The 27,885-nt window shown below is 37.7% G+C and overlaps 2 protein-coding genes and 1 pseudogene across 4 annotated transcripts in view; 1 reads left to right on the forward strand and 2 right to left on the reverse strand.

The window, feature by feature from the left end:
• Positions 1–19,453, forward strand: part of USP8 (ubiquitin specific peptidase 8) — a 59,756-nt gene extending 40,303 nt beyond the window's left edge. The window contains exons 11-19 of one of the 2 annotated variants that reach the window (XM_065872702.1): positions 23–604; positions 9,617–9,694; positions 10,106–10,368; positions 12,112–12,324; positions 13,342–13,552; positions 14,471–14,707; positions 15,433–15,575; positions 18,305–18,437; positions 18,606–19,453. In XM_065872702.1, coding sequence (XP_065728774.1) covers positions 23–604; positions 9,617–9,694; positions 10,106–10,368; positions 12,112–12,324; positions 13,342–13,552; positions 14,471–14,707; positions 15,433–15,575; positions 18,305–18,437; positions 18,606–18,791 — 2,046 coding nt within the window. In that variant the 3' untranslated portion in view covers positions 18,792–19,453. The remainder of the gene's footprint in view (positions 1–22; positions 605–9,616; positions 9,695–10,105; positions 10,369–12,111; positions 12,325–13,341; positions 13,553–14,470; positions 14,708–15,432; positions 15,576–18,304; positions 18,438–18,605) is intronic. The other variant, XM_065872703.1, reaches the window with a different exon arrangement.
• Positions 4,398–4,878, reverse strand: LOC136119256 (ATP synthase F(0) complex subunit C2, mitochondrial pseudogene; annotated as a pseudogene). Its single transcript, XR_010655464.1, has one exon. The product of XR_010655464.1 is annotated as an ATP synthase F(0) complex subunit C2, mitochondrial pseudogene (transcript).
• Positions 19,454–20,463: 1,010 nt separating the features above from the next.
• USP50 (ubiquitin specific peptidase 50) overlaps positions 20,464–27,885 on the reverse strand; it is a 31,134-nt gene continuing 23,712 nt past the window's right edge. The window contains exon 7 of the mRNA XM_065872576.1: positions 20,464–20,709. Within this exon, the coding sequence (XP_065728648.1) occupies positions 20,518–20,709 (192 nt within the window). The 3' untranslated portion in view covers positions 20,464–20,517. The remainder of the gene's footprint in view (positions 20,710–27,885) is intronic.

Genomic DNA, 27,885 nt, shown 5'->3' on the forward strand with positions numbered 1-27,885 from the left:
TTCTCTGTTTTTGTTGATATAGATTGATCGTACTAAAAAACCGGCAGTCAAATTGCCTGAAGATCATAGAATAAAATCTGAAATTACAGATCATGAGCAACAGTCTCCTCAGAATGGAAAAGTTGTTCCTGATCGGTCCACAAAACCGGTATTTCCCCTTCCAACTGCCATGTTAACAGATGAAGAAAAAGCTCGTATTCATGCGGAAACTGCTCTTCTAATGGAGAAAAACAAACAAGAAAAAGAACTTAGAGAAAGGCAGCAAGAGGAACAGAAAGAGAAACTGAGGAAAGAAGAAGAACAAAAAGACAGAAGGAAACAAGAAGCTGAAGAAAATGAAATCACAGAGAAGCAACAAAAAGCAAAAGAACAAATGGAAAAGAAAGAAAGTGAACAGGTCAAGAAAGAAGATAAAGAAACCTCAGCAAAGAAGGGCAGAGAAATAACAGGAGTAAAAAGACAAAGTAAAAGTGAACATGAAACTACTGATGCCAAGAAATCTGTGGAAGATAGGGGGAAAAGGTGTCCAACCCCAGAAGTGCAGAAAAAGTCATCGGGAGATGTGCCCCATGCCTCTGTGGCAGGAGATTCCAGTTCAGGCAAGGTAAGCAGAAACAAACAGTACAAGTTGCCAACTAAGTGTAATAAAATGTATATAAATAAATAATAAAATGTATATAAAAAGATGACACCAGTAGCATTCCATAAACAGGGCAGGCATTTTAAGTAATTTTCTTAGGAGATGATAGATTTGTACTGATCCACCTACATTTGCTTACCTACTCTTATTTGATTGGTTGGGAATGGAGTTGCTTTTTGTGTCTATGAAATGCAACATATTTTCGATAACTGAGATAAATAGCTACGTTCTTCATTATTTTTTTTTTTACTAAATTTATTTATTTATTTTTGGCTGCATTGGGTCTTCGTTGCTGCGCATGGGCTTTTCTCTAGTTGCAGCGAGCAGGGGCTACTCTTTGTTGCAGTGCTCGGGCTTCTCATTGTGATGGCTTCTTTTGTTGCGAAGCACGGGCTCTAGGTGCAAGGGCTTCAGTAGTTGTGGCGCATGGGCTCAGTAGTTGTGGCTCACGGGCTCTAGAGCACAGGCTCAGCAGTTGTGGCGCATGGGCTAAGTTGCTCCACGGCATGTGGAATCTTCCCAGACCAGGTCTTAAACCCATGTCCCTTGCATTGGCAGGCAGATTCTTAACCACTGCACCACCAGGGAAGTTCTACATTCTTTATTTTTATTCTTGATGTATGATCATCAAAAGACTAGAATGAAATATAATACGATCTCCGAATGGAGGAATTTGCTGCCAAATATTTATATAATGAAGTTTGTCTCTGCTTAGAATATGTCCAAAATCAGTGACCTCTGAATGAACCAACATTTATCTTTGTGTATAATGATTTTTTTTGTCAGGTCTATGTCATTTTGTTTGTTGAATCATCTAGTCAGTAATCTTGGCAATAACCCCATTAATGTTGCCTTTTTCTGCCCTTGGCTGTTCCAATTGATTTTCATAATTTTGGAGGAGATTTTTTTTTTTCTTTTTTTTTTTTTTTGCTTCCCCATGCAGCTTTCAGGATCTCAGTTCCCAGACCAGGGATTGAACCTGGCCACAGCAGTGAAAGCACCAGATCCTAACCACTAGACCACCAGGGAAGTCCCCTGGAGATTTTTTTTTAACCTAATAATATCATGTATGCTTTTCATGGGCTTCTTTTTTGCCTTTTTGTTTTATTTTGTTGCTCTTGTTGTTGTCTTATGCAATTAACAATGCCTTTCCCTTTTGAACACTAAACTAAATAAGTGTTTTGGGTTTTTTTAATCCTACTTTATTTTTTTCCTTCTAGTTATATTGAGATATTAATGACATACAGCACTGTATAAGTTTAATATGTACAGCATAATGATTTGACTTACATACATCATGAAATAATTATCACAGTAAATTTAATGAACACCCATCATCTCATAGAGACACAAAATTAAAGAAACAGTAAAAAAAAAAAATTGTGTGATAAGAACTCTTAGGATTTACTTTCTTAACATCTTTCATATGTAACGTACAGCAGTGTTGAGTATATTTGTCATGTTGTACATTACATCCCCAGTACTTACTTACCTTATAACTGGAAGTTTGTACCTTACAACGACCTTCATCCAGTTCCCCCTACTCCCACCTCCGATAACCACAAATCTGATCTTTTTTCCTATGTGTTTGTTTGTTTTTGAAGTATAAATGATTTATAACACTGTTAGTTCCTGTTACACAACATAGCAATTTGGTATTTCTATACATTTCAAAATGATCACCATAATAAGTCTAGTTATGATATGTCACCATACAAGGATACATAGCTATTGACTATATTCCCCACACTGTATATATTTCATCCCTGTGACATTTATTTTGCAACTGAAGGTTATACCTCCTAATCTCCCTCACCTATTTCTTTCCTCCCCACACTGTCCTCCCCTATGGCAACCACCTGTTTGTTCTCTGTATCTATAACTGTTTCTGTTTTATGTTTGTTCATTTGTTTTTTAGATTCTACATGTAAGCGAAATCATACAATATTTTATCTTTTTGGGGCTGACTTATTTCACTTAGCATACTACCCTCTAGGTCCATCCATGTTGTCACAAGTGGCAAGATTTCATTCTTTTTTTTTTTTAATGGCTGACTAATGGGCACCTGGGTTGCTTCCATATCTTGGCTATTATAAATAATGCTGCAATGAATATAGGGGTACATATATCTTTTCTAATTACTGTTTTTGGTTTCTTTGGATAAATAACCAGGAGTGGAATTGCTGGATCATATGGTAGTTCTATTTTTCAGTTTTTAAGGAATCTCCATACTGTTTTTCATAGCGACTGTACCAATTTACATTCCCACCAACAGTGTTGTAGTAAGGCTCCTTTTTCTCCATGTTCTCGCCAATACTTGTTATTTGTGGTCTTTTTGATAATAGCCATTTTGACAGGTGTGAGGTAATATCTCATTGTGGTTTTGATTTGCATTTCCCTGATGACTGGTGATGTTGAGCATCTTTTCATGTGCCTGTTGGCCATCTGTATGTGTTCTTCAGAAAAATGTCTATTCAGATCCTCTGCCCATTTTTAAATCAGGTTTTTTGTTTCTTTGATGTTGAGCTGTCTGAGTTCTTTGTATAATTTGGATATTAACCCCTTATCAGATATTATCATTTGCAAGTATCTTCTCCCATTCAGTAGGTGGCCTTTTCATTTTGTTGTTAGTTTCCTTCTCTGTGCAAAAGCTTTTTAATTTGATATAGTCAAAATTTGTTTATTTTTGCTTTTGTTTCCTTTCCCTGAGGAGACATATGCAAAAAAATATTACTAAGACCAATGTCAAAGAGTGTTCTGCCTGTGTTTTCTTCTAGAAGTTTTATGGTTTCAGGTCTTACATTTAAGTCTTTAATCCATCTTGAATTTATTTTTGTGCATGTTGATTTATTTTTGTGCATGTTGTAGGAGAATAGTCTAGTTTGCTTCTTCTCATGTAGCTGTCCAGTTTTTCCAACACCATTTTTGTTTTGTTTTTTGGGTTTCTTTTTTTTGTTTTACATCTTCTCTCTTGTTTTTTTTTGTTTGGTTGGTTGGTTTTGTTTTTGTTTTTTGGGGGGCTGCTTCACACAGCTTTCGGGATCTTAGTTCCCCGACCAGGGATTGCACCCAGGGCCACTGCAGTGAAAGCGTGGAGTCCTGACCATTGGAACACCAGGGAACTCCTGGCTTATTTTTAATATTAATAAAATGTCAGTGCTCTTTGAATGCTGAACTTTATAATGCATACATACTTTGAATTATTTCGTCCAATAAAAAGAAGTGTGGAAAAAAATTACTTGCTTCCTTATGTATCTCAAAGACCTGATCCATCAACACCACCATTTATTGAAGAGGTAGTCTTTTCCCCATTGTATATTCTTCCTCCCTTGTCATAGATTAATTTGACCATATAAGTGTGGGTTCATTTCTGACCTCTCTGTTCTGTTCCATTGATCTGTGTGGCTGTTTTTGTGCCAGTACCATACTGGTTTGATGACTGTAGGTTTGTAGTTGAAGTCAGGGAGCATGATTCCTCCAGTTCTGTTCTTTCCTAAGATTGCTTTGGCTATTTGGGGTCTTTTGTGTTTCTGTAAACATTTTAGATTATTTGTTCTAGTTCTGTGGAAAATGCCATTGGTGTCTTTTTTGTTTTGTTTTTATCTTTTTTCTTATTAATAAGGTATTTATTTGTCTTCCTTCTGTCAAACCCTGAGCCAACCCCTTTCCCCAGGCTGCCTGGGGTGGTACAGGAAAAGGAACATACAGGGCAGACAAGAAATGGGAGAAAGAACTGTGGGAGGTGGAAACAGCCCCTTCACATGGTGAAGAGGATGAGAAAGGCCACCATCAGGCAAAAGAGTCCCATGGCTTCCGAGAGGCAAAGCCCAGAATGGTGTAGGAGAAGAGCTGTTGCTTCAGAGAAGGGTTCCTGGCATAACCAATGATGAAGCTCCCAAACACAGTCCCAATTCCAGCCCCAGAGCCAGCCACCCCTACTGTGGCAGCCCCAGCTCCAGTGAACTTGTCTGCTGTGTCAGTGTCCCTCGAAATGGCACTGGTTTGGAAGCAGTGAGTAGGAATAAGTGAGGTGGTCAGGGGACTCGGGGCTGCCAAGCTGCTGTGGCGCTCATCTGTCAGCATCTCCAGTCGTTTCAGCACCACTGCAGACAGTGATTGGCTTATTAGTGGAGAGGTTCTCCTGATCAAGGAGGGGATGGAGACGAACTTGGCACACGTGTACATTTTCAGGGGCTGAAGGGCCATAGCAGGAGAGCTGCTCCCAGTGCAGAGAAGACAATAGAGAGCACCATTGGTGTTTTGATAGAGATTTCATTGAATCTGTAGATTGCCTTGGGTAGAATGGACATTTTAACAATATTAATTCTTCCAATCCATGAACACAGTATTATCTTTTCATCTGTTTGGGTCATCCTCAATTATCTTTCATCAGTGTTTTATAGTTTTCCAAGTACAGGTCTTTTACCTCCTTAGTTAGATTTATTCCTATATATTTTATTCTTTTTTTAATATTTATTTTATATAAAAAAATTTTTTTTGGCTGCATCAGGTATTAGTTGTAGCATGTGGGATCTCTCATTGCAGCGCAGGCTCTTCGTTTTGGTGTGGGCTTCTTCTCTCTAGTTGTGGCATGTGGGCTCCAGGGCATGAGGGCTCTGTAGTTGTGGTGTGTGGGCTCCAGAGCACATGGGCTCTGTAGTTTGTGCCATGCGGGCTCTCTTGTTGAGGTGTGTGAGCTCAGTAGTTGTGACACGCAGGCTTAGTTGCCCTGCGGCATGTGGGATCTTAGTTCCCCGACCAGGGATCAAACCCACATCCCCTGCATTGGAAGGTGGATTCTTTATCACTGGACCACCAGGGAAGTCCCTATTTTATTCTTTTTGATGCAATTGTAAATGGGATTGTTTTCTTAATTTCTTTCTGGTAGTTCATTATTAGTGTATACAAATGCAACAGATTTCTGTATATGAGTTTTGTATACTGCAACTTTACCAAATTCATTGATGACCTCTAGTAGTTTTTTGGTGGCATCTTCAGGATTTTCTATGTATAGTATCATGTCATCTTCTAACAAATAAGTTTTTATACTAGCAAGAACAGCTATAGCCCTTTTTACATTTCATATAAATGGAAATATATTTTTGGTAGTGTGAAAATGAATTCTAATTGGAGGCGAAATACTGTCTTTATTGAACATCAATTTCTATACTTCTCAAGCAGCAGTTTATGCATATACCAAAATTAACAATTCATATTAGTGCCACATTTATCCACTGAACACTTAACCTAGTAACTTTAATTATCAAAGATGTAGGTCCCATGCAAAAGCCTTCTAAACATCCAAAGTTAGGAAAATGAAGCTCATGTTCTAAAATTCTCTAACTTTATTCATAGAAGAATCAGAACTTAGGAGCTCTTACCATTTAAATATTATTCATTGTGTAGCTAGTATATGCCAGGTATTTCTACTATTGATACATAATCTTACTTATTCCTCCTAATGATAACTCTATGAGGAATTCAATTTACAGATGAAATTGAAGCTTAGAGGTTAAGTAAGTTGCCTGTGAATCACATATGCAGTTAAATTCCAAAGCCACCTTCTATCCAGAGGCAGGTAGTCTTAAGAACTTAAAGCATTCATATTTCTGGGGTCACTTAGTATAGGTGCCAAATATGCATACAAGTCTAAATAGCCCTGAGATGATCACATGTAGTTTTTTAATGTTTCCTATAATGTAACACACTGAAGGAAAAGTTAAGATTGCATTCATTGTATGATCCTTTTAAAAGTAGGCAAAATGTGTGATTTATTCTGGAATAAATTTTGTTTAAGTTATCACACTTTTAAGTGTTTACTGTAGTTATTTTTAAAATCTATAAAATTAAAGTGAATTTCTTAAAGCATCTATGAGAAGTTCTAAGAGGATATAAAATGAATTTTGCACTCCTGAATATTGCTCTGTATGAAATTCTATAATCACTTCATTCTGTTTAATACGTTAATGATTTTAGATCACTACCACTTTCAAGGTAGCCAAAATCATAATAGATTTAAATAAAAGGATTATGTTCACAAGAAGCCATGGTGTGTGTACACTAATGACCCAACTTGGCCATGTATTATGAATCAGTGCTTCATAATCCACTGAGATTGACATCTCTTCCCCACCACTGATTCATCAAAGTTTCTTAGTTCTTTACCTTTGGAGTTAGGAAATCCCACATAGGCCCTGCCACCTTTAATTTTAAGTGTCTAATTTGACAATAAAATCAAATAAACTTTTCAGAGCCTCATTTTTTTTTCTCTCTTTTTACATTTGCAGTCTGATGGATTTGCTTGTATTAGCTAGTGATAGGTAGGTTTTTGTTGGGGAAAAGTTAAAGGTTTGTTTCACTTCTGATTTTAATAATTTTATAGCCTGTTAAGATTAAAGGACAACCAGAAAGTGGAATTCTAAAGACTGGAACTTTTAGAGAGAATACAGAAGGCACTGAAAGAAATAAAGTAAGCAACAGTTCATTGGATAGGAAAAGAAAACATGGATTATAACCATGTGGTTATCTCTACCATATCATCCTCCTCCATCTTAAGATCTTCTCTCTGAGGGAATCTTTGCTATCTTTGGTAGCATTTTTTGCTTGTTTTTGCATGATGGATCCACTTATATGCTAAAGGGAATAGATCCTTATCTTCCTATTTAAAGTATGATGATGTGTTCTATTCATTTTATGAAATTAAAAGATACTTAGGCCTTATTGTATGATCTAGCAATTCTACTTCTGGTTATATACCCAAAAGAATTGAAAGCAGACTCTCAAAGAGAAATTTATACACCCATGTTCATAGAGTATTATTCATAATGGCCAAAGGATGGAAGTAACTCAAGTATACACTGACAGATGAATCTATAAAAAATGTGGTATGTACATATAATGGAATATTATTCAGCTTTTAAAAAAGAAATTCTGACATGGATGAACCTTGATGACATTACACTAAGTGAAATAAACCAGTCACCAGAGGACAAATGTTCTTTGATTCCATTTATATAGGGTACCTAGAATGGTTAAATTCATAGAGACAGGAAGTAGAGTGGTGGTTGCCAGGGACCTGGGGGTTGGGAGAAGTTCGGAGTTGTTTAAATGGGTACAGAGTTTTAGTTTTGCAAGATGAAGAGAGTTCTGGAGAGTGGTTGCACAACAGTTGCACAACATTAATATACTTAATGCCACTTACCTATACACTTAAAAATGTTCAAGATGGTAAATGTTATATTTCATCACAATTTTTAAAATATTTAGGCCTTTTATAAGATGTCTTTGCCTTTGTTTTTATTTAAGAGTTTTTTTGAGGTATAATTTGAATACCATAAAAGTAATCCATTTTTAATGTACAGTTCAGTGATTTCAGTTCAGAGTTGTGAAACAGTTTTAATGCAATCCAATTTTAGGACATTTCCATCACACCAAAAAGATCTCTGTGCCCAGCTATAGTCACTCCCCATTCCAGGCAACCATGAATCTAATCTTTGCCTCCACAGATTTACCTCTTCTAGGCATTTCATACAAATAATATATATATAGTCTTTTGTATATTTCTTTCACCTACCGTAATTTTTTGACATTCATCTATATTGTACCACGTATCAGTAGTTTATTCCTTTTGTTGCTGAGTAGTATTCCATTGTATGGATATACCACATTTGATGGACATTGGATTGCTTCTGCTTTGGGGCTGTTATCAATAATGCTGCTATTAACATTTGCATCTAAGTGTCTTTGTATGGAAATGTATTTTCATTTCTTTTGTGTTGACACCTAGACGTGAAATTGTCTTTCTGTTTTTTTTTTTGTTTTGGGGTTTTTTTTTGATGAAGTCCAATTTATTATTTTTTCTTTTCTTCTTTTATAAATTTATTTTTTTCTTTTTGGCTGCATTGGGTCTTCGTTGCTGTGCATGGGCTTTCTCAAGTTGCAGAGAGCAGGGGCTACTCTTCATTGTGGTGGGCAGGCTTCTCATTGCAGTGGCTTCTCTTGTTGCGGAGCACAGGCTCTAGGGCACGCAGGCTTCAGTAGTTGTGGCACATGACTCACTAGTTGTGGCTCACAGGCTCTAGAGCTCAGGCTCAACAGTTGTGGCACACAAGCTTAGTTGCTCTGCAACATGGGGGATCTTCCCGGACCAGGGCTCACATCTGTGTCCCCTGCATTGGCAGGTGGATTCTTAACCACTGTGCCACCAGGGAAGCCTGTGTTTCTGTTTTTTTAGAGAAACTTTTAAAAGTCACCGTTATTATAGGCTTGTGCACACACACTCCTTCCCCTTGCTGTGATAATTTTAGGACTTTAAAAAAACATATATAAATGGAATATTACTCAGCCATAAAAAGAAATGAAATCGAGTTATTTGTAGTGAGGTGGATGGACCTAGAGTCTGTCATACGGAGTGAAGTAAGTCAGAAAGAGAAAAACAAATACTGTAATCTAATGCATATACATGGAATCTAAAAAAAGAAAAAATGGTACTGATGAACCTAGTTGCAGGGCAGGAATAAAGAGGTAGACATAGAGAATGGACTTGTGGACTTGGGGTGGGAGGGGGAAGCTGGGGCGAAGTGAAAGTAGCATCGACATATATACACTACCAAATGTAAAATGGGTGGTGGGAAGCAGCAATATAGCACAGGGAGATTGGCTTGGTGCTTTGGGATGACCTAGAGGGGTGGGATAGGGAGAATGGGAGGGGGGATATGGGGACATGTGTATGCATATGGCTGATTCACTTTGTTGTGCAACAGAAACTAACACAGTGTTGTGAAGCAATTATACTCCAATAAAGATCTATTTAAAAAAAGAAAGAAAACATGTATAGTTCTTCATCTTTGAACTTGTTTTAAAAAATATTAAGGGCAGCAACACAAGGCTTTTTGGTTCTTTGGTACAAGTAGCTTAAGTTTGTATATGGCAAAATGTAATTTAAAAAACTTTTACTTTTTTGTTTTTTTTCTTTAGTCTCGAGAGCCTTTGACAAGAGCACGAAGTGAAGAAATGGGGAGGATCGTACCAGGACTGCCTTCAGGCTGGGCCAAGGTAAAATTCAAAATTAGCACAGAAATAAATTACATGGTCACTGTTTTTTTAAAAAACAAAACATGTATTTGTTTATTCTGCATCTTCTCTAATGCAGAGTGGATTCTGTTTCTTCATTATAAAGGACATAACTCATTTCCCTAATTACAGCAGGGTTAGATTTTTCAGTATCCAATCTGGGATGATGGCTACAGTATATGAACATCCTGGCATTTGTCATTGAGAAACAGTGTATCACTTTAAAACCTAAAGTTGTTTGAAAGTTTAATTATAGAAGTGATTATCACCATTTTATTCAAATAATTTTAATCCAGAAGTAAATTCATCAGTGAAATACTTTTGAGTGATATTTTTGTTGTTGTTCACTTGATGTTCATCATTTTTTGACCTTTTTTTTTTTCCCCATGTAAGTTTCTTGACCCTATCACTGGAACTTTTCGTTACTATCATTCGCCCACCAACACTGTTCATATGTATCCACCGGAAATGGCTCCTTCATCAGCACCTCCTTCCACCCCTCCAACTCATAAAGCCAAGCCACAGATTCCTGCCGAGCGGGATAGAGAACCGTCCAAGCTGAAGCGCTCCTACTCCTCCCCAGATATAACCCAAGCCATTCAAGAGGAAGAGAAGAGGAGACCAGCAGTAACTCCAACAGTTAATCGGGAAACCAAGTAAGTTTATCCTAACTCCTAGAAACAGAATCATCTGCTGTATTTGAAAACTTCTACTCTAAGCATGTCAGTTTATTAATATCAGGGCATCAGAAAATTCTGTGGATGGCTGTCCCAGCCTTTATTTACTAAAGAGAAAAAAAGAAATAAATGGATTAAATGTCCTTGGTTTTTCTCCCAAGTGCTAACTTAAATATATCACAGAGGATTATCATACGTAATAATGTAGATATAAAAGTATACACCTTGTTAAGTTTTAAGGCAGTGTGCCATAGACTGCCTAGACGTGTTGTATAAACTTCCTGTGATCCCTAAGTCTCCTTTTGAGGACCATAATTTATGGAATTATTGAGTATGTCTTGTTGCAGCTCTTAAATTCCAAACTTTTTTTTTTTTAACTCAGCCAGTAATGTGGGAGTAAACTTACATAGTATTAAAATAATGAGCATTATAGTGTGTATCAGCTTCTATTTACCACTTCTGATCATTAATTTTGGGGGATGTAGGACAGATGGAAGTGAAAATAAATGGATTTTTCTATTTATTAAATACAGTCTCTTAATTGCTAAGGAATTCTAACTAGGCTGTCTTTTTGGCCTCTTCAGAATCACCTCCGCAAAAAGTAGTTAATATATTTTCCTCATGAGAACCTTCCCTGCCAGGTAGGACTTACCTGGAGGAGATTTTGTAAAATTGGTAAATCTAGTTATAGATTTTAGGGCTCACTATTAAAGCTGGTGAGGTGTAATTCCTTCTTGAATTATCATCCTTATGAAAGTTAGTTAATTTGACAGTTTTAAAAACTACAGCATATGCAGTTCATGTATTTTTTTATCTGTGTTGAACAGAGAAATAGCACATGAGTGCATACACCTGAGCCATGTGTAAAGAAAAGGTGGTTGAAAGATAATCTGTTCTCAGTATTCCTTTCAGAGGTGGAAATATACTTAGGATCAATAATAAAAGAAAGACTTATCAATTAGGAGTTTTCTTAATGCTGTAGCAGTTCTAGAAGTTCCACATATACATCAAATACACTAAGTAACAAAAGTCTTGGAGGCATTCTCTAGTCTAGTGCTGTCCAATAGACATGTTGATAGAAATGTTCTGTATCTGTGCTGTCCAGTATGGTAGTGGCTATTTTGAATTGTGGCTAATGTAACTAAAAAGCTAAATTTTAAATTTTATCTTAAATTTATATAGCCACCTGTGGCTAGTGGCTACTACCATATTTGTCAGCACAGCTCTAGACTTTAGGTTATAGTACCCAAATAACCTCTGCCTGCTTGATAATATACTCCACAGTACCACATATATATATACACACATACACTTTTTTTTTTTTTTGATTCCTTGTTTGGCATTCTGGTTGAATACAACATTTGGTAATGCTAAATTTCCTGGGATCATTTAAAGAAGTTTGAAAGAGCCTTCTCTACTAGAAGACTCTACCTGTTCATGAGAAGCCAGAGAATCTATCTCAGGGTATCTGTAAAAAACCATGGACTCACATAAGAGGTTAAAGGTGTTTGTTTCATGGGAGGGTCACAGAATATAACCAGTGTTAAACTAGATACTAAATGTCCTGTAAGACCCATTACCTTATGAGCTAACTTAATAACTATTTGCAAGATTACTGAATACACTGGTACAGATGCTGGAGTTTACTGCCCTTTGTAGTGTGAACCTTCATTTCAGGTGCTGTGCGTTTTAAAGTATCTTGTACACTTTTTTCTTCCTTAGGCCAACAAGCTACCCTAAAACTGAGATCACAAGGCTTTCTGCTTCTCAAATTCGGAACCTCAATCCTGTTTTTGGAGGATCTGGACCAGCTCTCACCGGACTTCGTAATTTAGGAAATACTTGTTACATGAACTCAATACTGCAGTGCCTATGTAATACTCCACATCTGGCTGATTATTTCAACCGCAACTGTTATCAGGATGATATTAATAGGTAAAGAAATATCATACTTTTTGCAGTACAGTATTAAAAGGGTGATCTAACCACGCTTCCTTACCAGCCAGTTCCAGAGATGTCAAATTAGGAAAGAGGAAAATATTCTTAAGAACAGTGTAGAAATTGCCAGGACATGGAAGCAACCTAAGTGTCCATTGACAGATGAATGGATAAAGAAGATGTGGCACATGTATACAGTGGAATATTACTCAGCCATAAAAAGAAACGAAATTGAGTTATTTGTAGTGAGGTGGATAGACCTAGAGACTGTCATACAGAGCGAAGTAAGTCAGAAAAACAAATACTGTATGCTAACACATATATATGGAATCTAAAAAAAAAAAAAATGGTTCTGAAGAACCTAGGGGTAAGACGGGAATAAAGACACAGATGCAGAGAATGGACTTGAGGACACAGGGAGGGGGAAGGGTAAGCTGGGACGAAGTGAGAGAGCGGCATGGACATATATACACACCAAATGTAAATAGATAGCTAGTGGAAAGCAGCAGCATAGCACCGGGAGATCAGCTTGGTGCTTTGTGACCACCTAGAGGGGTAAGATAGGTAGGGTGGGAGGGAGACGCAACAGGGGGTTATATGCATACGTATAGCTGATTCACTTTGTTATACAGCAGAAACTAACACACCATTGTAAAGCAATTGTACTCCAATAAAGATGTTTAAAAAAAAAAAGAACAGTGTAGAGAAAAGCCTCCTCTGATTGGTAAAGGACAGACAGGAAAGGAACAGTACTAGAAGGTGGAACCACACTGTCATAAACTGTAGCCTGTTGATAAGGAATAGGAGACCGTGCAGGGCTGGCAGCCAAAAGGAAGCAAGTTGGAGGGGTGTAATCAAAGATTCAGATAGGTATTTGGTAATAAACCTGTGAATAAGTATTTTAGTGTAGTGTAGGGTCACATATTACAGTATGTTGATGTCAAGAACCCACTGTACCTTGGCGCTTTATAATTCCTGTATTGCTTTTTTGTAACTTTAATTTTATTTGCAAAGGTCAAATTTGTTGGGGCATAAAGGTGAAGTGGCGGAAGAATTTGGCATAATCATGAAAGCCCTGTGGACAGGACAGTACAGGTATATCAGTCCGAAAGACTTTAAAATCACTATTGGGAAGATCAATGACCAGTTTGCAGGATACAGCCAGCAAGATTCACAAGAACTGCTTCTGTTCCTAATGGATGGTCTCCATGAAGATCTTAATAAAGTAAGAAATTTTTCTAAGTTGCACAGGCCCCTTAGGGTTGCTTAACATTGTACTCATTTTTATAGCAATTTAAAATTATAGTTGGTGATTGTTCAGTGCTGATTTATTGAAACCTAGTGACTCTGTACTATGGCATGGAAGTTTAAAACAAATATAACTGATAGGTCTAATATTTGAAAGGAAGTATATGCAATTTGTATTTACTTACGAAAATGTTAACAGGTTGTATTACTGCAAGAAGTTTGTAAATGTTGTAAATTTGTAAAAATAGTTGTCAGAGATGCTGTGTTTGTGACCCACATGACCAAATGATTCATGTGAAAAGTTATTACTGAGGCATCTTTGTCTGTGTACTGTGGCTTCTTTTTAGCACCAAGCTGTCCTCTTTCAGATACCTTTGGGGTCACCTTTCTTACCAGCAACCACAGACATACACAAATAGATACACACACTTATATATGTATATGTATGTGTGTGAATATATGTACGTTGTGTGTGTCTATATGTGTATATGTGTGTGAAGGTAGGTAGGTAGGTAGATAGATAGATAGATATAGATAGATAGAATGTATCCATCCATGAGACTAGGACAGCAAAATAACATCTGTCTAGTTGTAGCCCTGACTCCCAGCTATATGTGGGATGTCTTTTCAAAACCAGACTTTTCAGCTCTTTAAATAAAAATTTGTTGAGCAATTGCAACAAGTTACATCTTTTGATAAAGTGGGTTTTGGTATTTTAGGAGGTTTTCTTGGCTAGAATATTTTTGTAGCACTTGATGAGATTAGAATTCCTTTCTGAAAAGAACAAGAAGTGTTTCTAAATCTGCAGAGTGTTTGTATTTAATATACTCTTTCAATTTTATATTTAAATGTTGACTTTGAGATATTAATAATAGAGTCTAAATTTTATTTCCAGGCTGATAATCGGAAGAGACATAAAGAAGAAAATAACGATCATCTCGATGACTTTAAAGCTGCAGAACACGCTTGGCAGAAGCACAAGCAGCTCAATGAATCTATCATTGTTGCCCTTTTTCAGGGTCAGTTCAAATCCACAGTACAGTGCCTCACCTGCCACAAAAAGTCTAGGACATTTGAGGCTTTCATGTATCTGTCTCTACCACTAGCATCTACAAGTAAATGTACATTACAGGTAAGTTTAGGATTGAGAGAAAATGATTTGTTGAAGAAAAATTCTGTTCATATGCACATAGAGGTGTACTTTATTCAGTAATTTGTTTCTCTTGTTTGCCCCATAAAACATTTTACAGGTTAAAACTTAAACAAAAATTTTGTTTTAATTAGGCCTCTGTAGATTAGGAAAAAAACAGCATTTTTAAAAAGAAATTTTCCTTTTTAAAAGATATTTTCCTATAAAATATTCTTTTAGAGTTAATAATTTTTTTTAAAGTTTGTATTTATTGAAGAAGTTTTAAAAGTTAATTTGGAAAATTGTATGTTGACTTTAATTTAGGTACAGTTTTATAGGAATTTGCTCTACATGGGTATATCAAATAAATATGTTTTGCAGACAACAGCGGTGTGATTTAGAGAGCTTGTTGACACCCTTTAGTGTTGGCTTCCTGTTAGTCAGAACTTCCGAGCCACCAGGTAGAAGTTCCTCAGTGCTCTCAGGGCATGCAGGACTTCTTCCCTCCACCATTGGCAGCACCACCGCTCGCCACACTCTTTGTCACTGTCAGCTCCCATCTGGGTCTGCATCCCTCACTAGATCATAAACTTTGTGGGGGCAGGAACTGTTTTGTAATAGTTTACTGTTGTATTCCTCATGCCTGGCAGAGTAACTTATTGAATAGATGCTCAGGAATACTGTGTTGAAAATATTAACAAGTATCTACTACTTGTTTTTGCCTCCAGGATTGCCTTAGATTATTTTCCAAAGAAGAAAAACTCACAGATAACAACAGGTTTTACTGCAGTCATTGCAGAACTCGACGGGATTCGCTAAAAAAGATAGAAATCTGGAAGTTGCCACCTGTACTTTTAGTGCATCTGAAACGGTAAAAGGGACACATTTTTCTTAGTGTTTAGTACTTTTTAGATGAAGGACTTCTAAGTCTTTTATTCTAAACACTTTGTTTTACTACCTGCTTAGGATGTATAACAAAGGAAGATCATCTGCTTAGGGTATCTCTAGGGAAACTAGGCAGAAATGATGAGATTCTAGTTCACCTTAGTGTTTGTAATAACAGGGCAAAGTGACAGCATCACTCTTTCATATAATTCTGTTTTTAAAAATCTGTGGAACTAGCGGGGAGGGATAGATTGGGAGTTTGAAATTAACATGTACACACTGCTATATTTAAAATGGATAACCAAGAGAATTCCCTGGTTGCCCAGTGGTTAGGACTCTGCACTTTCACTGCCAAGGGTGTGGGTTCAGTCCCTGGTCGGGGAATTAAGATCCTACAAGCCACACAGCACAGCCAAAAAAATTAAAAATAAAAAATAAATAAAATAGATAATGAGTAAGGACCGACTGTATAGCACAGGGAACTCTGCTCAATATTCCATATATTCCATAATAACCTAAATGGGAAAAGAATTTGAAAAAGGATAGATACATGTATATGTGTAACTGAATCACTCTGCTGTACACCCAAAACTAACACACGTTGTTAATCAATGATAATCCAATATAAAATTTTAAAAATAAAATCAGCGAAACTAAATTATTGCATTTCAAATATGAAAATTTTAAATCATTACAAAGCATTCAGTGAAAATGTATAAAAATAATGTTATACAATATAACTAACACACTATTAGATAAAATTTATCATTCAAACAATATAGTAAACATAACAAAAAATACTGTGCTGAAAATGAAATATATGAGTTTTTTTAAAGTATAATTTTTAAAGATAAAACATTAAGGATGCCATTGTAGAGTGCAGACATATTTTTGCCCATATTTTTCCAGCCAGTGAAAAAGATCTGGACCTATAGCAGTAGAAGAATAATGGCGAGAGAGTTGTAAAACATGTGCCAGGTCTTTTGCTCTGATTCTTTGTCTTTATGGTATCCATCTGTGGAGTGATAACTTTAAGTCAGTTTTTGGAAAAACTTTAAAAGGAAGTTTCATCTGTTTATTGAGAGCTCTAATTTTTGTTTCAAAGAAAGCATTTCTTTTTAATTTTTTGTTTCATCTTATATTATTGGAGATTCTTAGGCAGTTATTTATGTTAATTTCCACATTGATATATTCAAATTCCTCTTGTGTAAATTTTCTAACAAAAGCTTATATCAGTTGTCCTTTTCTGCTTCTTGCAGATTGTGGAGGTATAAACATTCTATAAATGATTACACATTTGTTCTGTTAAAATTTTTAATGCTGTGTATTACTCTTGGAGAATATCTAAAAGTATAAATGGTTCAGAGTTCATTTTTTTAAAAATAATTCTGAAATAACCAGTATTTTGGTGTTTAAAGAAGCAGAATATGTCAGGATAATGGAATGCCATTATTTCAGTCACTAATTTATGTGCTTGCAATTACCAGCTCTAGCGTCCCCAAAAGTACAAGCTTAAATCTAGACCAGCTCTCCTCTGTCATTCCTCTGTACTTTTGTGGTGATTAGCATTATAAATGGGGGTTTTCATAACTTTTTACCTTTGTAGAAGACTAATCTAATAGCTTTATTAGCTGGTCTAGGGATTAAGGGACCAAGGTATGGCCCTACCTCTACCACTCTAGCTGTTTGACCTGTGGTTAGACATTTAACTCATTATTGATGGGGGATTTTTGCAGAAACTAACGCCTGCGGCTGGCGATTTGTTATGTAAATGGATATTGAAATGCCTACAGTCAATACGTTCGGGTAACAAAAGACGTATTAATACGTCTCTGGTCAATAATGTGTTAATATCTGTGTACGACAGTTTCTTCATTTGTAAAACAAATGAAACCAAGTACAGCAAGTCCCCTATATACGAACGAGTTCTGTTCTGAGAGTGCATTTGTAAGTCCAATTCATTTGTAAGTCCAACAAAGTTAGCCTAGGTACCCAACTAACTCCACTATATAGTAATAGGTGTACTGTAATAGGTTTATAATACTTTTCACACAAATAATACATAAAAAACAAACACAAAAAATAAAACAGGGCTTCCCTGGGGGCGCAGTGGTTGAGTCCGCCTGCCGATGCAGGGGACACGGGTTCGTGCCCCGGTCCGGGAAGATCCCACATGCCGCGGAGCCTGCACGTCCGGAGCCTGTGCTCTGCAACGGGCGAGGCCACAACAGTGAGAGGCCCGCGTACCACAAAAAAAATAAAATAAAATATTTTTAATCTTACAGTATAGTACCTTGAAAAGTATAGTAGTACATACAGTACAACAGCTGGCATACACGGGCACATTCACGTCTTTGGAAGTTCACAATTTGAAGATTCGTATGTAGGGGACTTACGTTATCTTTTTCTTCTTTTTTTCTCTTTTTTCTTTTTCTCTTTTGGCTGCACCATGCAGCATGTGGGATCTTAGTTCCCCAACCAGGGATCGATCCCACGCCCCGTACATTGGAAGCGCCGAGTCTTAACCTCTGGACCACCAGGGAAGTCTGAAACCAGGTGTCTTTAACAGGTCCCTCCACTATTAAAATTCTGATTGTGTGTTTGAAATGGATTTTATGGTCCTGTCTAAAAATCTGGATTGTTAATGAATGAATTAGGGTTCATTCTGATGTCTTTGGTCTGTCAGTGTAATTGCTGTAATGTTATGCTCTACAGTTTTTCCTATGATGGCAGATGGAAGCAAAAATTACAGACATCTGTGGACTTCCCATTAGAAAATCTTGACTTGTCACAGTATGTTATTGGTCCAAAGAACAATTTGAGGAAATATAACTTGTTTTCTGTTTCGGTAAGTATCTCATTAAACTAAACACATTTTCTTTCGAAGCAAACTAAAAAACCCAGTTTCAAGTGGTTCCTTACCTCATAGGAAAGTAAGAACAACATAAGTCTTTGAAATTATTGACATATTTTAAATAATTCAATTTGATTTGATTTTCTGTCTTGTTTGGCACAGAATCACTATGGTGGGCTGGATGGAGGCCACTACACTGCCTATTGTAAAAATGCAGCAAGACAGCGGTGGTTTAAATTTGATGATCATGAAGTTTCTGATATTTCCGTTTCTTCTGTGAAATCTTCAGCAGCTTATATCCTCTTTTATACGTCATTGGGACCACGAGTAACTGATGTAGCCACATAAGGAGAAGTAGGTTATAAGCTAGTTATCTTTTAACAAACAGGCTGAGCAACACAATTCTTGAAATGCTTAAAGATTCTGGATAGCTATAGCTGGCCATTTAAAGGAATTCTAGGACAGTGAGAGTTGTGTTACTATACCATATACTTCAGGTCAGTGCTATTATCAAAAAACTGACCAAGAACATTTAACAAGTATTGCAGTAAGCATTCCTTACAGGTACCATTTATTTCAAAACAACTTTTTTAGTTTGCTCCAAAGTTAAAATAATTAGCTAAGCATAATTATTCTACTGGTCTAAAAACCATTGTATCCTTTGTTTTCGTTTTTACTGTTATGGCCTTTTCACATTTCTAAATCCCAGCTTCATCTATGAATACTCTAGAATACTCTAGAATACTCTAGAATGATGTAAAACAGACAGGAATGTATGTGTGTATATTTATTGCACATCAAATCGATGTACATAGTATAATATGTGGTCCTTTTGTGAAGCCTAGAACTCAGAGGATTGCTTTTTTTTTTTCTTTCTTTTTGGCCTATTCTGAGTAATTGCAGTGCTTTCTTAGGGAAATGACAGGGCAAAGCTATTTTTCTGTTGGCTTTGGGCTGTATTTGTGCACTAAATCTTTATTCTAAAAAAATAAATGGAAACTTTTCTTTAATTTTTTAAATGACAATTTTCATTTACACCTACATTAAAATCTTATTGAGAAAAATAATTTAAAACCCTTTAAGTGTTCTGTCTTTAATTTTATATTATTAAACATAGGACAATAGAATTACAGACTTTATACATACACTCTCTATACCACTACAATGACTTAAAATTTAGTACACTTATTCCTTTGCATCACTTGATTCCACTCATCCTTTACCTTGACCTTGAACTGCACATAGCACTTGTGATGCTCTCAGAGTTGGGAGTCAGAGTAAAATATAAATAACTTAATGCCCAGACTCATTCTATTAAGAGTAGTAGAATTCTTAGGATTAAGATAAAAAGAGATGAGTCAGACATGACTGCAAAGTGAACTGCATTATAAACCACATCTTTACAAAGTGATGTATTAAAAGGGATAGAGGAGCTTAGAATTGATCATTTACCTCAGGGACTTAGTTGTTATAGGTAAAGTCAATATATAAATATAAAAACAAGATTCTAAAGGTGCTTCTGAAAGATGTCACCATTAGTGGACACTCAGGAAGAAGATGAAAGGAAGGTGCTGAATTGTGAAACTGACAACGTTTCATGTTCTACAATTAGTCTGAGAGATTATAGTTTCTTGCCTAAATTATCTGAACAATTAAATATTTTCAAATCACATTCCTAACCTCACAGAGCCACTTGAACAAAAGTTATTTTGGTTTAGCTCCATGAAGTATCTTTGGAAAATAATTTGTTGGATATATATAATTATTATGATAGTTTATGATAAAAATACACACTAATAAACACTGTACTTTGAAACCTGAACATAATACTTATAATCTGATTGCTTTGAAGGTCCCCATTCGTTAGCATTGCATCATTTTCATGCTGCCTTTTTTAGTGGGCCAGGACCCATCTTTTTATAGACTTACCTTGTGAAGGTTGCGTAACATGCCAGAAAGACTTAAAAATGTCAGTGACGCAAGTAAGTTGCAAGAGTTTTAATGACAAAACAAAACTTAAGTACTAGGTTCTAATTGCTAGTTTTGCAATTTTCAGGAAACAAACACCATTTTCCTAGCTCTTGTGTTTTTGTATAGGTATAGAAAAGGGCTGGCAGCTATAGAACAGGAGATATGCTGTAGCGGTTTGAACTGAAGTATCTGGAATCTCTCTGACTCGTGTGTCATCAAAGTTATACCAGGCGTGAGTCACTGAGTTTTTGCAGAAAGCAGTGTAGTGGCCACCATCCAGATCGCCAGAGTGGTTCTAGGGGAGAAAGGAATGTCACGCAGTATTTACATTTGAATACTTTAAATATTAGAACCCAAACGATAGGGCCAAGAAATATTTTTATAATTGTCCCTTATACTGGATTAAAAGCTAAATCATACGTTATGTTAAATCATACATATAGCCTGACTGGTATATTTTTCATGTCACTGAAATGGTTATATATTGGGTCCATCGATTATTTAATAGACTGTGAATGAAATAGGATAGTATTTGGCATCTTCTAATATTTATCAGTTAATACTTAGCACCAACTATACATAGACTATTAAACATCAAAGGAAATTTTAAAATAATAGTCATGTTTCCTAAATGAGCTTATAATTTTGAAGACAGTCTAAGATAGACATGAAAAAAGACATTTAACATTGGAACAAGACATTAAAACAACTGCATACTGCTACCACACAATTTGAGGAGGTTGTACAGCAACAGCTCCCTTGGTCATCCAAGGCCCAAAAAAGAACCTGTTCTATTCTCTTTTTCCCATGTCTTCCCTAACCCAGTAAAGCAATGTTTGAAACAAAGGCATTGGAGAACCTCACTTCTCAGAAGGTGGTATGGCATAGAGCAGGGGTTGACAAACCATTTGCCCACGGGTCAAAGCCAGCCTGCTGCCTGTTTTTATATGGCCTGTGAACTGAGAATGCATTTTATATTTTTAGATGGTTGAAAAAAATCAGAAGAATAATATTTAGTGATGTGTGAAAATTATATGAACTTCAGATTTTTCAATGTCCTTAAATAAAGTTTTATGGGATCACAGCCATGCTCACTTGTTTATGTTTTTAAGTGGCTGCTTTCACACTACAACTCTAAAGTTGAATGGTTACAAGAGAGACTATAGAATACATGGCCTGCAAATCCTAAAATATTTACTATCTAGCTTTTTAAGTTTGTTGACCCCTGGGGTAGAGGGAAGAAAATGGATTTTTCTAGTCAGTTCTATGAATTCAGCTCTAATACTGCACAATGACCTTAAGGAAATTATTTAGCCTTTCTGAGCTTTAATTCCCCTATCTTTTAAAATGGGTAATAAGACCTTGTCTTATACAACTACTATCTCTCTTACAGTGCTAGCACATAGGAGGTACTTATTAAGTGTTCCCTTAGAGCTTCATCTTCCCCACATCTCCTGTTAACTCTTAGAGAAATATCCCAAAGCTGACATTTTAAAGATTCAGACTCTGGTCCTGGTCTTGGCCATGTGACCTTAAGCTGATATGCTTAAAATTCCTTATTTATAAAATGGTGCCCATAATATTGTGATGTAATTTGAGGAAAACAAAACATCTGGTGGATCCAGATGATGAAGTAAGATTCTAAAGTGACTACACAGATTATGGCTGGAATATGTTCTGTTTTGATGACAATGTAAACAAACAGAATTGACATAGTAGAATAGGGTAGGGTGAAGCATCATTCTAGACTTCCATTCTCAGTAATTTTGGCAGACAATTAGCCTGAAAGCCTTAGTTACGAAACTGTGAAGAATGCTCGATAGGGACTTCCCTGGTGGCACAGTGGTTAAGAAACTGCCTGCCAGTGCAGGGGACACAGGTTCGAGCCCTGGTCCAGGAAGATCCCACGTGCCGCAGAGCAACTAAGCCCATACACCACAACTACTGAGCCTGCACTCTAGATCCCACAAGCCATAGCTACTGAGTCCACACACCTAGAGCCTGTACTCCGCAATAAGAGAAGCCACCGCAGTGAGAAGCCCACGCACCACAACGAAGGGTAGCCCCTGCACACCATAACTAGAGAAAGCCCATGCGCAGCAACGAAGACTCAACCAGCCAAAAAAAATAAAAAAGAATGCTGGATAAAACATGGTAAATACCCTTTGAAATATATGGCTAACTTTAAAGATTGTATAGTGAGAGTAATCTCCAGGGGCCACGAACAGAGGAAATAAAAGATGAGCATGATGTGTGATTAATGCTGTGACTGCCTGAGAGCAAAGACAGTTTCTGGTCCCTGGAACCACAGTGCTTGGGTTTTAAAGGTCACACAAGGGCTGGAGGTAAAGTCCTAAGTTCCTGCAAGGTGAGGAGTTGGATTGAAATCCACACATAGCCACAACCTCTTAAAGAGAGGCACCCTCAATAAAAGAATAAACTAGGGGGGGACAAATCCACCCTCCAGTGCTTAGCTTAGCTTAGGCTTTGGGTACAAAGAATAAACGTCATTCCTGGAAAGTCGTTACCACAGACCTGGCTTCTCTTTGGCTGGGGATTCAAATTTACACTACTGTGTCTCAGAATCCTGTGAATTTAAGGTGAGAATGAAAAGTATTTTGGGGTTGCTTGGCAAAAGAAAAAGAATTACTTTCTGATTGATGCACCTTAATTCACGCTACACAGGATAACCACATATAAAAACCCAGTGATGCTGAACTCACAATTCAGTATTACAGAGCATACACGGAAACAATTCACCATGAGTAAGAGTTTAGAGGGCAATAAATAGCAAGATTAAAAACTCCAAGGGGACATGGAGAAGACGGCGGAAGATCACCTTCCTCCCCACAGATACACCAGAAATACATCTACACGTGGAACAACTCCTACAGAACACCTACTGAACACTGGCAGAAGACCTCAGACCTCCTAAAAGGCAAGAAACCCCCACGTACCTGGGTAGGGCAAAAGAAAAATGAATAAACAGAGACAAAAGAATAGGGACGGGACCAGCACCAGTGGGAGGGAGCTGTGAAGGAGGAAAGGTTCCCACACACTAGGAAGCCCCTTCGCGGGCAGAGACTGTGGGTGGTGGAGGGAGAAAGATGCAGAGCCGTGGAGGAGAGCGCAGCAACAGGGGTGCGGAGGGCAAAGCGAAGAGATTCCCGCACAGAGGATCGCTGCGACCGGCACTCACCAGCCCGAGAGGCTTGTCTGCTCACCCGCCGGGGCGGGCGGGGGCTGGGAGCTGAGGCTCAGGCTTCAGCTGGAGCGCAGGGAGAGTCCTGGGGAGCGCAAGGAGAGAGGCCTGGGGTTGGCGGCGTGAACACAGTCTGCAGGGTGTTAGTGCACCACGGCTAGCCGGGAGGGAGTCCGGGGAAAAGTCTGGACCTGCCGAAGATGCAAAAGACTTTTTCTTCCCTCTCTGTTTCCTGGTGCGCGAGGAGAGGGGATTAATAGTGCTGCTTAAAGGAGCTCCAGAGACGGGCGCAAGTCGAGGCTAAAAGCGCGGACCCCAGAGACGGGCATGAGATGCTAAGGCTGCTGCTGCTGCCGCCACCAAGAAGCCTGTGTGCGAGCATAGGTAACTAACCACAACCCCCTTCTGGGGAGCCTGTGCAGCCCGCCACTGCCAGGGTCCCGTGATCCAGGAACAACTCCCCCAGGAGAACGCTCTGTGCGCCTCAGGCTGGTGCAACATCACGCCGGCCTCTGCCGCCACAGGCTCGCCCCGCACTCCGTACCCCTCCATCCCCCATGGCCTGAGTGAGCCAGAGCCCCCGAATCAGCGGCTCCTTTAACCTCGTCCTGTCTCAGCGAAGAACAGACGCCCTCCGGCGACCTACACGCAGATGCGGGGCCAAATCCAAAGCTGAGCCCAAGGAACTGTGCAAACAAAGAAGAGTAAGGGAAATCTCTCCCAGCAGCCTCAGAAGCAATGGATTAAAGCTCCACAATCAACTTGATGTACCCTGCATCTGTGGAATACATGAATAGACAACGAATCACCCCAAATTGAGGAGGTGGACTTAGAGAGCAAGATTTATGATTTTTTTCCCCTTTTCCTCTTTTTGTGAGTGTGTATGTGTATGCTTCTATGTGAGATTTTGTCAGTATAGCTTTGCTTCCACCATGTGTCCTAGGGTTCTGTCTGTTTCTTTTTCTTCTTATTTTAAAAAAAATTTTTTTTCTTAAACTTTTATTTTAATAACTTTATTTTATCTTCTTTTTTCTTTCCTTCCTTTCCTCCTTCCTTCCTCCCGCCCTCTCTCTCTCTCTCTCTCTTTCTTTTTCTCTCTCTTCCCCTCCCTCTCTCTCTCTCTCTCTCTCTCTCTTTCTTTCTTTCTTTCTTTCTTTCTACTTTTTCTCCCTTTTATTCTGAGCCATGTGGATGAAAGACTCTTGCTGCTGCAGCCAGGAGTCAGTGCTGTGCTTCTGAGGAGGGAGAGCCAACTTCAGGACACTGGTCCACAAGAGACCTCCCAGCTCCACATAATATCAAACGGCAAAAATCTCCCAGAGATCTCCATCTCAACACCAGCACCCAGCTTCACTCAATGACCAGCAAGCTACAGTGCTGGACACCCTATGGCAAACAACTAGCAAGACAGGAACACAACTCCACCCATTAGCAGAGAGGCTGCCTAAAATCATAAGTCCACAAACACCCCAAAACACACCACCAGACATGGACCTGCCCACCAGAAAAACAAGATCCAGCCTCATCCACCACAACACAGGCACTAGTCCCCTCCACCAGGAAGCCTACACAACCCACTGAACCGACCTTAGCCACTGGGGACAGACATCAAAAACAACGGGAACTATGAACCTGCAGCCTACAAAAAGGAGACCCCAAACACAGTAAGATAAGCAAAATGAGAAGACAGAAAAACACACACCAGATGAAGGAGCAAGATAAAAACCCACCAGACCTAACAAATGAAGAGGAAATATGCAGTCTACCTGAAAAAGAATTCAGAATAATGATAGTAAAGATTATCCAAAATCTTGGAAATAGAACAGACAAAATGCAAGAAACATTTAACAAGGACCTAGAAGAACTAAAGATGAAACAAGCAACAATGAACAACACAATAAATGAGATTAAAAATACTCTAGATGGGATCAATAGCAGAATAACTAAGGCAGAAGAATGGATAAGTGACCTGGAAGATAAAATAGTGGAAATAACTAATGCAGAGCAGAATAAAGAAAAAAGAACGAAAAGAACTGAGGACAGTCTCAGAGACCTCTGGGACAACATTAAACACACCAACAAGCGAATTATAGGGGTTCCAGAAGAAGAAGAGAAAAACAAAGCGACTGAGAAAATATTTGAAGAGATTATACTTGAAAACTTCCCTAATGTGGGAAAGGAAATAGTTAATCAAGTCCAGGAAGCACAGAGAGTCCCATACAGGATAAATCCAAGGAGAAATACGCCAAGACACATATTAATCAAACTGTCAAAAATTAAATACAAAGAAAGCATATTAAAAGCAGCAAGGGAAAAACAACAAATAACACACAAGGGAATCCCCATAAGGTTAACAGCTGATCTTTCAGCAGAAACTCTGCAAGCCAGAAGGGAGTGGCAGGACATATTTAAAGTGATGAAGGAGAAAAACCTACAACCAAGATTACTCTACCCAGCAAGGATCTCATTCAGATTTGATGGAGAAATTAAAACCTTTACAGACAAGCAAACTGAGAGAGTTCAGCACCACCAAACCAGCTTTACAACAACTGCTAAAGGAACTTCTCTAGGCAAGAAACACAAGAGAAGGAAAGACCTACAATAACGAAGCCAAAACAATTAAGAAAATGGGAATAGGAACATACATATCGATAATTACCTTAAATGTAAATGGACTAAATGCTCCCAACAAAAGACACACATTGGCTGAATGGATACAAAAACAAGACCCATATATATGCTGTCTACAAGAGACCCACTTCAGACCTAGTGACACATACCGACTGAAAGTAAGGGGACGGAAAAAGATATTCCGTGCAAATGGAAACCAAAAGAAAGCTGGAGTAGCAATTCTCATATTAGACAAAATAGACTTTAAAATAAAGACTATTAGAAGAGACAAAGAAGGACACTACATAATGATCAAGGGATCGATCCAAGAAGAATACATAACAATTGTAAATATTTATGCACCCAAAATAGGAGCACCTCAATACATAAGGCAAATACTAACAGCCATAAAAGGGGAAATCGACAGTAACACATTCATAGTAGGGGACTTTAACACCCCACTGTCACCAATGGACAGATCATCCGAAATGAAAATAAATAAGGAAACACAAGCTTTAAATGATACATTAAACAAGATGGACTTAATTGATATTTATATGACATTCCATCCAAAAACAACAGAATACACATTTTTCTCAAGTGCTCATGGAACATTCTCCAGGATAGATCATATCTTGGGTCACAAATCAAGGCTTGGTAAATTTAAGAAAATTGAAATTGTATCAAGTATCTTTTCTGAACACAACACTATGAGACTAGATATCAATTACAGGAAAAATTCTGTAAAAAATACAAACACATGGAGGCTAAACAATACACTACTTAATAACGAAGTGATCACTGAAGAAATCAAAGAGGAAATAAAAACACACCTAGAAACAAATGACAATGGAGACACAATGACCCAAAACCTATGGGATGCAGCAAAAGCAGTTCTAAGAGGGAAGTTTATAGCAATACAATCCTACCTTAAGAAACAGGAAACATATCGAATAAACATCCTAACCTTGCACCTAAAGCAATTAGAGAAAGAAGAACGAAAAAACCCCAAAGTTAGCAGAAGGAAAGTAATCATAAAAATCAGATCAGAAATAAATGAAAAATAAATGAAGGAAATGATAGCAAAGATCAATAAAACTAAAAGCTGGTTCTTTGAGAAGATAAACAAAATTGATAAACCATTAGCCAGATTCAACAAGAAAAGAAGGGAGAAGACTCAAATCAATAGAATTAGAAATGAAAAAGGAGAAGTAACAACTGACACTGCAGAAATACAAAAGATCGTGAGAGATTACTACAAGCAACTCTATGCCAATAAAATGGACAACCTGGAAGAAATGGACAAATTCTTAGAAATGCACCACCTGCCAAGACCGAATCAGGAAGAAATAGAAAATATGAACAGACCAATCACAAGCACTGAAATTGAAACTGTGATTAAAAATCTTCCAACAAACAAAAATCCAGGACCAGATGGCTTCAAAGGCGAATTCTATCAAACATTTAGAGAAGAGCTAACACCTATCTTTCTCAAACTCTTCCAAAGTATATCAGAGGGAGTAACACTCCCAAACTCATTGTACGAGGCCATCATCACCCTGATACCAAAACCAGACCAGCATGTCACAAAGAAAGAAAACTACAGGCCAATATCACTGATGAACATAGATGCAAAAATCCTCAACAAAATACTAGCAA

This window comes from Phocoena phocoena, chromosome 2 (assembly GCF_963924675.1).
Source record: "Phocoena phocoena chromosome 2, mPhoPho1.1, whole genome shotgun sequence".
Taxonomy (NCBI): Eukaryota; Metazoa; Chordata; class Mammalia; order Artiodactyla; family Phocoenidae; genus Phocoena; species Phocoena phocoena.